We start from the raw sequence: 12,327 nt of genomic DNA, 5'->3' as shown, positions 1-12,327 counted from the left end.
TGCCATAGTCCCTCAAAGTTTTAATGATATCCTGTTTATTAATTACAAAAGGATTTTTTTTTAATTACACCTAAGATGGAATTCCTGAGCGGTCCAGTGGTTAGGACTCCAGGCTTCCACCGTAGGACTGCAGGAGCCATGGGTTCAATCCCTGTTCAGGAAATTAAGATCCTGTATGTAACACAGTACAGCCAAAAAAAACACAGAAAACAAAAAATCTTACACCTAAAAGTTATAAATTAACTATCTATAAATTACCAATTCTTTTATCAAGAATCCAGTCTTGGCTGGTAATTGAACAGGGAAAAAAAATGAGCATTCTTATTTTCATTCTCAGTTCCTGATTCCTGGGGCTGGATTTCATCACCTTCTCACCACTGGGTCATTGACAAGTTATTTAACCTCTTTGAGTTTCACTTTTCTCATTGATAAAATGGAGATAATGTCTAATTCACAATGCTGTTTTGAGGGTTAAATAATATAACATATAATGTTTTTAAAAACCTAGATTAGATAACACAGTTCAGATTTGAGGCCAGTCTGAATCAAACTGTTCCTAAACTTTCTCCAAATCACACCGTTTTCAATTCTTCTCTCTTTTGCTGTGGGTCCTGATATGCTTGAGCACTTGATTAGTGGTTCTTACAAAAATGAAAACAGCCTTCTTAGACACACAGGAGTTTGTTTTGTTTGGGTTTCTTCAACCACTATCTTACTGATGCAGAATATGTTATTGCTACTCTGATTTTGTAGCCATTATTAACATTATTTTAGGTATTCCCAAGAGAACCACCATGCCAGACTTTAGGTCCCACAGTTTTATGGTTTCAGTTCTCAACTTGGTTGTAGCTTGTTAGTCTCACAAATTTCCCTTGACTTACGCCCTCCCATCAGAGCATATACTTACATTTTATCTTATCTGTATGTCTCCATGAGTATATCTGTTTAACCAACAACTTCACTGCTTTCATGATGCTTTGCAATTCTGTTATGTTTCCCAAACAGCAGAGCGTTTTGTCTGCTGACCAGAATTGTTCAGATGTCATGATATTATAATTCCATCCTAAACCATTTTGGAGACGGCAATGGCACCCTACTCCAGTACTCCTGCCTGGAAAATCCCATGGATGGAGGAGCCTGGTAGGCTGCAGTCCATGGGGTCACTAGGAGTCGGACACGACTGAGCGACTTCACTTTCACTTTTCACTTTCATGCATTGGAGAAGGAAATGGCAACCCACTCCAGTATTCTTGCCTGGAGAATCCCAGGGACGGGGGAACCTGTTGGGCTCCCATCTGTGGGGTCGCACAGAGTCGGACACGACTGAAGCAACTTAGCAGCAAACCATTTTACTGAAAAACAGCCTCATGTATGAGGGCAAGTGGTAGCATATTTTATCACTGTTACCTTTTTATGCTTTTGGTAAAAATCCTTAGCAGCCATAATTGCACCTGCACGTCCCACAGTCTCATTAGTCATCAGTCTCCAAGTATTTTGTGCTGTAAATATCTGTATGTGTCATCATTCTTGTGGTTATTAGAATGATTCAGGTGCTAGCATCTGAAATGATAAGTGTAGTGCTGAATTTCTAGAAGTTACTGAGATTACATTTCTCTCCTTTGAGACGTATCTACAGTGAATCTCCCTGAGATTAGGGACTCTGATTTATCATCTTGTGACCATTACACAAAAGTACCCACAAGTAGCAAGTATGTAAACATTTTTTTCACCTTAGCTCCGGGAGGCACCATGACCCATGTCAGGTCAAGTAAAGCTCTACCCTGACTGAAGCAATTGCTCTAGTCTAGAGCTGGTCCTATGATCTTGCAAAAAAAAAGCAACATTAATCAAAACAGCATGTTATTGCACAAAAACAAACATATGGGTCAATGGAATAGAATAGACAGCCCAGAAATAAAACCACACACTACGATCAATTAATCTTCAACAAAGGAGGAAAGAAAGTGGAGAAAAGACGGTCTCTTCAACTCTTTGTGACCCCATGGAAAGTAGCACACCAGGCTCCTCTATTCTCTACTGTCTCCCAGAGTTGTCTCAAATTCATGTCCACTGAGTCGGTGATGCTATCTAACCATCTCATCCTCTGCCGCCCCCTTCTCATTTTCCCTGAATCGTTCCCATCATCAAGGTCTTTTCCAATGAGTTGGCTCTTAGTATCAGATGGCCAAGGTATTGGAGCTTCAGCTTCAGTATCAGTCCTTCCAGTGAATCAGTTCAGTTCAGTCACTCAGTCGAGTCCGACTCTTTGTGACCCCATGAATTGCAGCACGCCAGGCCTCCCTGTCCATCACCAACTCCCGGAGTTGACTCAAACTCATGTCCATCGAGTCAGTGATGTCATCCAGCCATCTCATCCTCTGTCGTCCCCTTCTCCTCCTGCCCCCAATCCCTCCCAGCATCAGGGTCTTTTCAAATGAGTCAACTCTTCACATGAGGTGGCCAAAGTATTAGAGTTTCAGCTTTAGTGTAAGTCCTTCCAATGAACACCCAGGACTGATCTCCTTTAGGATGGACTGGTTGGATCTCCTTGCAGTCCAGGGGACTCTCAAGAGTCTTCTCCAACACCACAGTTCAAAAGCATCAATTCTTTGGTGCTCAGCTTTCTTCACAGTCCAACTCTCACATCCATACATGACCACTGGAAAAACCATAGCCTTGAATAGACAGACCTTTGTTGGCAAAGTAATGTCTCTGCTGTCTAGGTTGGTCATAACTTTCCTTCCAAGGAGTAAGTGTCTTTTAATTTCATGGCTGCAATCAGCATCTGCAGTGATTTTGGAGCCCCCAAAAATAAAGTCTGACACTGTTTCCACTGTTTCCCCATCTATTTCCCATGAAGTGATGGGACCAGATGACATGATCTTAGTTTTCCGAATGTTGAGCTTTAAGCCAACTTTTTCACTCTCCTTTTTCACTTTTATCAAGAGGCTTTTTAGATCCTCTTTACTTTCTGCCATAAGGGTGGTGTCATCTGCATATCTGAGGTTATTGATATTTCTCCCGGCAATCTTGATTCCAGCTTGTGCTTCTTCCAGCCCAGCGTTTCTCATGATGTACTCTGCGTAGAAGTTAAATAAGCAGGGTGACAATATACAGCCTTGACGTACTCCTTTTCCTATTTGGAACCAGTCTGTTGTTCCATGTCCAGTTCTAACTGTTGCTTCCTGACCTGCATATAGGTTTCTCAAGAGGCAGGTCAGGTGGTCTGGTATTCCCATCACTTTCAGAGTTTTCCAGTTTATTGTGATCCACACAGTCAAAGGCTTTGGCATAGTCAATAAAGCAGAAATTGATGTTTTCCTGCAACTCTCTTACTTTTTTGATGACCCAGCGGATATTGGCAATTTGATCTCTGGTTCCTCTGTCTTTTCTAAAACCAGCTTGAACATCTGGAAGTTCATGGTTCACATATTGCTAAAGCCTGGCTTGGAGAATTTTGAGCATTACTTTACTAGCGTGTGAGATGAGTGCAATTGTGTGGTAGTTTGAGCATTCTTTGGCATTACCTTTCTTTGGGATTGGAATGAAAACTGACTTTTTCCAGTCCTGTGGCCACTGCTGAGTTCTCCAAATTTGCTGGCATACTGAGTGCAGCACTTTCACAGCATCATCTTTCAGGATTTGAAATAGCTCCACTGGAATTCTGTCACCTCCACTAGCTTTGTTTGTAGTGATGCTTTATAAGGCCCACTTGACTTCACATTCCAGGATGTCTGGCTCTAGGTGAGTGATCACACCATCGTGATTATCTTGGTCATGAAGATTTTTTTTGTACAGTTCTTCTGTGTATTCTTTCTACCTCTTCTTAATATCTTCTGCTTCTGTTAGGTCCATAGCATTGCTGTCTTTATTGAGCCCATCTTTGCATGAAATGTTCCCTTGGTATCTCTAATCTTCTTGAAGAGATCTCTAGTCTTTTCCGTTCTGTTGTTTTCCTCTATTTCTTTGCATTGATCACTGAGGAAGGCTTTCTTATGTCTCCTTGCTATTCTTTGGAACTCTGCATTCAGATGCTTATATCTTTCCTTTTCTCCTTTGCTTTTCACTTCTCTTCTTTTCACAGCTATTTGTAAGGCCTCCCCAGGCAGCCATTTTGCTTTTTTCCATTTCTTTTCCATAGGGATGGTCTTGATCCCTGTCTCCTGTACAGTGTCACGAACCTCTGTCCATAGTTCATCAGGCAGTCTGTCAGATCTAGGCCCTTAAATCTATTTCTCACTTCCACTGTATAATCATAAGGGATTTGATTTAGGTCATACCTGAATGGTCTAGTGGTTTTTCTTACTTTCTTCAATTTAAGTCTGAATTTGGCAATAAGGAGTTCATGATCTGAGCCACAGTCGGCTCCTGGTCTTGTTTTTGCTGACTGTATAGAGTTTCTCCATCTTTGGCTGCAAAGAATATAATCAATCTGATTTCGGTGTTGACCATCTGGTGATGTTCATGTGTAGAGTCTTCTCTTGTGTTGTTGGAAGAGGGTATTTGCTATGACCAGTGTGTTCTCTTGGCAAAACTCTATTAGCCTTTGCTCTGCTTCATTCCGTATTCCAAGGCCAAATTTGCCTGTTACTCCAGGTGTTTCTTGACTTCCTACTTTTGCATTCCAGTCCCCTATAATGAAAAGGACATCTTTTTTGGATGTTAGTTCTAAAAGGTCTTGTAGGTCTTCATAGAACCGTTCAACTTCAGCTTCTTCAGTGTTACTGGTTGGGGCAAAGGTTTGGATTACTGTGATATTGAATGGTTTGCCTTGGAAATGAACAGAGATCATTCTGTCATTTTTGAGATTGCATCCAAGTACTGCATTTTGGACTCTTTTGTTGACCATGATGGCTACTCCATTTCTTCTAAGGGATTCCTGCCCACAGTAGTAGATATAATGGTCATCTGAGTTAAATTCACCCATTCCAGTCCATCTTAGTTCACTGATTCCTAGAATGTCGACATTCACTCTTGCCATCTCCTGTTTGACCACTTCCAATTTGCCTTGATTCATGGACCTGACATTCCAGGTTCCTATGCAATATTGCTCTTTATACCATCAGACCTTGCTTCCATCACCAGTCACATCCACAACTGGGTATTATTTTTGCTTTGGCTCCATACCTTCATTCTTTCTGGAGTTATTTCTCCACAGATCTCCAGTAGCATATTGGGCACCTACTGACCCGGGGAGTTCCTCTTTCAGTATCCTATCATTTTGCCTTTTCATACTGTTCATGTATCAAGGCAAGAATACTGAAGTAGTTTATTCAGTGGTTTATTCCAGTGAATATTCAGGGTTAATTTCCTTTAGGATTGACTGGTTTTATCTGCTTGCAGTTCAAGGGACTCTCAAAAGTCTTCTCCAGCACCATAATTTGAAAGCATGAATTCTTCAGTGTTCAGCCTTCTTTATGATCCAATTCTCACATCTGTACTTTACTACTGGAAAAACCATAGCTTTGACTATGCAGACCTTTGTCAGCAAAGTGGTGTCTGTGCTTTTGAATATGCTGTCTAGGTTTGTCGTAACTTTCCTTTGAAGGAGCAAGAGTCTTTGAATTTCATGGTTGCAGTCACAGTCTGCAGTGATTTTGGAGCTCAAGAAAATAAAATCAGTCACTGCTTCCACTTCCCCCCCTTTATTAATATTTGCCATGAAGTGATGAGACCAGATGCTATGATCTTAGTTTTTTGAAGGCTGAGTTTCAAACCCACTTTTTCACTCTTTTGTTTCACTTTCATTAAAGGCTCTTTAGTCCCTCTTCACTTTATGCCATAGAGTGGCATCATCTGCATATCTGAGGTTACTGATATTTCTCCCAGCAATCTTGATTCCAGCTTGTGCTTCATCCAGCTTGGCATTTCACAGGGTGTACTCTGAATATAAGTTAAATAAGCAGGGTGACAATATACAACCTTCTTGTACTCCTTTCCCAATTTGGAACCAGTCCATTGTTCTGTGTCCAGTTCTAAGTGTTGCTTCCTGACCTGCATACAGATTTCTCAGGAAGCAGGTCAGGTGGTCTGGTATTCCCATCTCTTGAAGAATTTTCCACATTTTGCTGTGACCCATACAACCAAAGCATAGTCAATGAAGCAGAAGTAGATATTCTTCTGGAATTTTCTTGCTTTTTCTATTATCCAATGAATGTTAGCAATTTGATCTCTGGTTCCTCTGCCTTTTTAAAACCCACCTTGTAAATCTGAAAGTTCTCAGTTCATTTACTGCTGAAGCTGAACTTGAAGGATTTTGAGCATAACCTTACTAGCTCGTGACATGAGCACAATTGTGCAGTAATTTGAGCATTCTTTGGCATTGCCTTTTTTTGGGGTTGGAATGAAATCTGTCCTTTTCCAATCCAGTGGCCACTGCTGAGTTTTCCATATTTGCTGACATACTGAGTGCAGCACTTTAACAGCATCATCTTTTAGGATTTGAAATAGCTCAGCTGGAATTCCATCACCTCCACTAGCTTTGTTATTAGTAATGCTTCTTAAGGCCCATGTTACTTTACACTCCAGGATGTCTGGCTCTAGGTGAGTGACCACACCATCATGCTTATCCAGGTCATTAAAATTGTTATTGTGTAGTTCTTCTGTGTATTCCTGCCACTGCTTCTTAATATCTTCTGCTTCTGTTAGGTCCTTGCCATTTCTGTCCTTTATCGTGTCCATCCTTGCTTGAAATGCTCCCTTGATATCTCCAGTTTTCTTGACAAGATCTCTAGTCTTTCCCATTCTATTGTTTTCGTCTATTTCTTTGCACTGTTCATGTAAGAAGGCCTTCTTATCTCTCCTTGTTATTCTCTGGAACTCTGCACTCAGTTGGGTATGTTTTTCCCTTTTTCCCTTGCCTTTCACTTCTCTTCTCTTCTCAGCTATTTGTAAGGCCTCCTCAGACAACTATTTTGTCTTCTGACATTTCTCTTTCTTTGGAATGGCTTTAGTCACTGCCTCCTGTACAATGTTATGAACCTCTCTATATTTCTTCAGGCACTCTGTCTGCCAGATTTAATCCCTTTGTCACCTCCACTGTATGATCATAAAGGATTTGATTTAGGTCATACCTGAATGGTCAAGTGGTTTTCTCTAGTTTCTTCAATATCCCTAAATTTTGCAGTAAGGAGTTTATGACCTAAGCCACAGTCAGCTCCAGGTCTTTCTTTTGCTGACTGTATAGAGCTTCTCCATCTCCAGCTGCAAAGAATATAATCAGTCTGATTTTGGTGTTGACCATCTGCTGATGTCCATGTGTAGAGTTATCTCTTTTGTTGTTGGAAGAGGGTGTTTGCTGTGACCAGTGTGTTCTGTCGACAAAACTGTTAGCCTTTCTGCTTCATTTTGTACTCCAAGGCAACACTTGCCTGTTACTCCAGGTATCTCTTGACTTCCCTTTTTGCATCCCAATCCCCTATGATGAAAAGGAAATCTTTTTTGTTATTTACAAGGTTTGTAGGTCTTCATAGAATCATTTATCTTCTCCAGCATTAGTGGTTGGGCATAGACTTGGATTACTGTGTTGCTGAATGATTTGCCTTGGAAACGAACTGAGATCATTCTGTCATTTTTGAGATTGCACTGAAGTACTGCATTTTGGACTCTTGTTGACTACGATGGCTACTCCATTTCTTCTGAGGGATTCTTGCCCACAGTAGTAGATATACTGGTCATCTGAGTTAAATTCACCCATTCCAGTCCATTTTAGTTCAGTGATTCCTAATATATCAGTGTTCACTTTTGCTATCTCCTGCTTGACCATGTCCAATTTACCTTAATTCATGGACCTAACATTCCAGGTTCCTATGCAATATTGTTCTTTACAGCGTTGGATTTCACTTTCACTCTCAGATGTATCCAACACCGAGTGTCCTTTCTGCTTGGCCCAGCCACTTCATTCTTTCTGGAGTTATTTCTCCACTCTTCTCCAGTAGCATATTGGACACCTTCTGACCTGGGGCTTCATCTTCTGGTGTCATAGTTTTTTGCCTTTTCATACTGTTCATGGGGTTCTCATGGCAAGAATACTGGAGTGGTTTGCCATTCCCTTCTCCAGTGAACCACGTCTTGTTAGAGCTCTCCACTATGACCTGTCCATCTTGGGTGGCCTTGCATAGTATAGCTCTTAGCTTTATTGAGTTATGCAAGCCTCTTTTCCATGACAAGGCTGTGATCCATGAAATCAACTATACTTCAGTTTAAAAAAAAAAAAAAAAGGAAAAAAATTTTAAGATTTATAAAAAGGAAAAAAAGGGCTGGGATTGGTTGAATCCTGACCTAAAATGCCCAGGGCATAGGCCCAGCTTCAGGTGCAGTTGGACTCATGGCTCCAGTGATATCAGAACTCAGTTTATTCTTTCTTCCATCTGAAATCTTTGCCTTCATTCAGCCTAGCTTCCTTACCAGGCCCAAATCTCCATGGTCAGAAACCTTCAGACTTCTCCACAGTAACAAGATGGCAGCCCAGTGTCCTGTCCTCACCTCCTCTCAGAGCTGAGGCTTTTTGTCAGCCTCGCTTGCTAAGTCCTGAAGCTCACTATGATTGGACTGAATCAGGTCATGTGATCATTCCTGACCCAATCGCTGCATCCAGGATATAACCAGTGGAAAGTGTAAGAACCTTTCTTGCTGACCCTAACACTCACTCTGATTGGACATGCTGAGGTCATGTGCCCTTCCCTGTCCCAATCACTACAGCCAGAACATAGCCAGTGAAAAGTTTAAGAGACTTTCTTTCTTTTTTGGTCCTAGAGCAAGTCCTGATGTTTACTATGACAGAGGCTTCTGGTACAAAATATAATTTTTGTATAAATGGCTCTTACTCAATGATATAGTATGGGATTTCTATCTCTGACTGTATGGTGTCTGGGTTTGTCTATTTCTAATATTCCTGATATTTCCCAAAAATCCAATGAGGAAAAAGTCCACTCATTTTTGCCTTTCCTTTCTTAGGCCTACCAGAAAGGAGCTCCCCCTAAAAGCCGAATTCTTCCAGCTGGTGGCAAGGTGCTAACCTCAGAAGATGAATACAATTTATTATCTGATCGGCATTTCCCAGACCCTATTGGTGAGTTACTGAGCATTCCTTCCCAAGACAAAATTCCTAAACATGTTCTATTTAGTTAGACCAGTGCTTCTCAAGGGTGAGGGTGGGGGGATTTCACTCTCCAGGGACATTTGGCTGTATCTGGAGATATTTTTGGTCATCACAACTTGGGAGGAACTGCAATAGACATTTAATGAATAGAGGCCAGTAATTCTTGCTAAATATCCTGCAATGCACTGAACTGTCTTTGACATTGAAGAATTATCTGGCATTAAATATCAATAGGCCACAGTTGAGGAACCCTGGGCTAGACACACATTCTCCATAGGCAAATGGAAGATATAATTTCTCTAATTCAGGTAAACCTTGTACCACTTCTGTTACTTTAAATCATATTTGGTAGTACACAAGTCAGTCACTGTGTTCCTAGCATATAGAAAATGGACTGTTTGTCAGATGTCTTGAAGCTTTGGAATATATTGCAAGCTTGACACAGGACAGCAAAAATAAATATGTCGGGCCCCGTCTGTGAAATGTACAATCCCATCTTTCAGTAAAACCTGTCAGAAGACGTTATTTTTCTAATTTTTGGATGATTTGCAATAAAATATCCTAAGTCAACGAAATACTTGTAGTAGGCATTAGGCATTAGAGTAACTCTTACGTACTGTGTAAAAAAAACCATTGCATTAATTAGCATATCTATAAATAATAGCTGAATACTGCTATAGAAAGAGCGCTGAACTGAGAATTTGAAGACTGGATTTTCATCTGGTTCTGTGATGCTTATCAAGCATTTTCCTTAGCCATTGCTGACCCTCTTTGAATTCTGTTTCTCCCAACTCTAGGGACTTGAAATTGAAAATCTAGAAGGTTATTACCAACTCTAACATACTTTCATTCTCATTCATTTCACTTTTTCCATGCCGAGAGTGTAAGGGATAATATACAGACCAAATAGAGCGTTTCCTAGAGATTCATGAACTGTGGATAATGTAATAACTCCATCTGGCTTTGTGTAAATCAAAGCACACAATAATTACTTAGTTTCTTGAAGAGAGTCCTGGTTCTTATTAATAGGTGTAATCATTTCACTGGAATTTATGGGGGAAAATGTAAAATAATTTTATCAGTTGTTATTTCAGTGCAGAATGCTTAGTGTGGTGTTTTTTATAACACTATTACAGGATTAGTACATGAACCATAAACCTAGATTAACAAACTCTTACTAAGCCATTCAAGCTAAAACAACACTTTATGTGTACTATATGTATTATTATATTTTCTTTTAATGTCTACTTACATGTTATCTTGGCTCTGGAGCTGCTCCTAGAAATGGGGATACCAACATGTTGACTCTTCAGTTCAGTTCAGTTCAGTCGCTCAGTCGTGTCCGACTCTTTGCGACCCCATGAATCGCAGCACGCCAGGCCTCCCTGTCCGTCACCAACTCCACTCTTTAGAACCTCTTAAAAGAACTTTCCAATGAAATCAGTCAGAGCAGAGAATAGCATTAATTGATTTATTGTTGAGATCAAATCAGAAGGAATGAAAAGGAATAAAAAACAAGGCCTGGATGAATACTGCTGCTTGACCCTGAACTTCAGAATGGGTATTTCAGTGACTTTTTGTTTTATTATTTTTTTTCTTTTTTTCTTTCTTTATTTTTTTTAACTTTCAGTGACTCTTTAAATTGTATGTTGTGGCCTTCTCAGTTTTAAAAATAGAATATCCTATAGGAGGTCATTTGTGATATCCTGGTAACTCAGAAAAAATGCAGACTGGAAAAAATGGTGTCTGGAAAATTATTGTAAGAGGTTAAGTAAGTTATAACTAGAGGACAATAGGAGTGAATTTCATGGGGCTTGCTAAAGCTTTGCAACGTAAAGGGTGAATGTTGCTTTCAATTGTTTGTACAATATTGTGACATCTTGGAAAGGGCAAGGGGTATTGTTTCACAAACGGTGATTGCTGTGTGATTCTAATTTTATTGAAAAGAACAGAGGCACCATAAAGACTGGAGGAATTAACTTCACTTGAGAAAAAGCACTAAAGGGTTTATCAATATTGGTCTTCTTACACAGTTGTTGGTGAAAACTTAGTGACGTTGGCAAACCAAACTGCAGTGAAGGCTGGAAATGTAGGCTGTAGTCTATAAAGACACTTGCTAAACTAAAAATCAGGGATGTTATTAGGAAGAGGAGAGGATAGAAATGTGTTACAGCCGGAGGTCTCTGCTACAGTATTCAATCATTTATTCATTTGTTGGCATTCGTATGCTGATTCATTCCTTGGTATTTTGCTTGGGACTGGTGAGCTCAAGATTGTGCTCCCAACATGTTCAGCTTTATTAAGTTCAGAAATGGAACTCCCATGTATGCCCCAGGAAATCTATTCTATATCTAAACCAACCTCAGCTTGCCGGAAGCAGGAGTCTGTTCTGCAGCTTTCCTCATGGTTATGATCCATTTCTTGGTATGCCCAGTGCTTTCAGTTGCCTCTTAGTAGGTCCCTCTCCCCTTGCTTCCCTTGAGATAGTGCCCATTATGTGGGCAGGGAGCCCGGAATTCATTTTTCCTTCTGCTTGTTTTCCACGACTCTAGAAACAAGCTGGGGCTCATTTAAATGAATGCAATATCATAGAAATGGAATGCATGGAGAGGAATAAAGTTTAGACAGGAGATCTGAGTAATTGTATGGCTCAACTTGAATTTCTTGGAATTGATTTTGCAGAAAGGGCTGAAAGTTCTATTGTTTAAGGCTTTAAAAATTTCCTAGGACCACATAACATATTTATTCATTTAACAAACTGTAGTGCAACATCTACTAGCTTTGTATGCTATGAGTTGAACATGCAGAGATATGTACGATGGAGCCTCCACCCTCAAGGAGTTCCAGGGCAGTGGTTCTGCTTCTGGGGAGAATTAATTGGAGGTGGTTGTTGTTTAGTCGCTCAGTCGTGTCCAACTCTAGCCTGCCAGGTTCCTCTGTCCATGGATTCTCCAGGCCAGAATACTGGAGTGGATTGCCATTTCCTTCTCCTGGGGATCTTCCCAACCCAGGGATCAAACCTGCGTCTCCTGCATTGGCAGGTAGATTCTTTACCTCTGAGCCACCAGAGAAGCCCTAATTGGAGGTGGGGGAGGTTTATCTCACTTTATGTCCCTCACTCTGAGTGTGGGAACCAGACACAACCACAGATCATTACATTTTGGGAGGACAAGGTAGGGAGCACCCTACTCTGTCTCTGGTGGCAGAGGGTGGTGCCAACAAAGGCA

General features: G+C 40.6%; 1 protein-coding gene across 2 annotated transcripts in view; it reads left to right on the top strand.

The window, feature by feature from the left end:
• The window catches only part of NIBAN1 (niban apoptosis regulator 1), a 184,140-nt gene that overhangs the window by 82,538 nt on the left and 89,275 nt on the right, over positions 1-12,327 (top strand). For both annotated transcript variants that reach the window (XM_061383467.1, XM_061383466.1), the window contains exon 4: positions 8,956-9,070. In XM_061383467.1, the coding sequence (XP_061239451.1) occupies positions 8,956-9,070 (115 nt within the window). The remainder of the gene's footprint in view (positions 1-8,955; positions 9,071-12,327) is intronic.

The sequence above is a fragment of the Bos javanicus genome, chromosome 16, assembly GCF_032452875.1.
Source record: "Bos javanicus breed banteng chromosome 16, ARS-OSU_banteng_1.0, whole genome shotgun sequence".
NCBI lineage: Eukaryota > Metazoa > Chordata > Mammalia > Artiodactyla > Bovidae > Bos > Bos javanicus.
The sequence above is the reverse complement of the archived record's forward strand: the minus strand, read 5'-3'. Positions and strand labels throughout refer to the sequence as shown.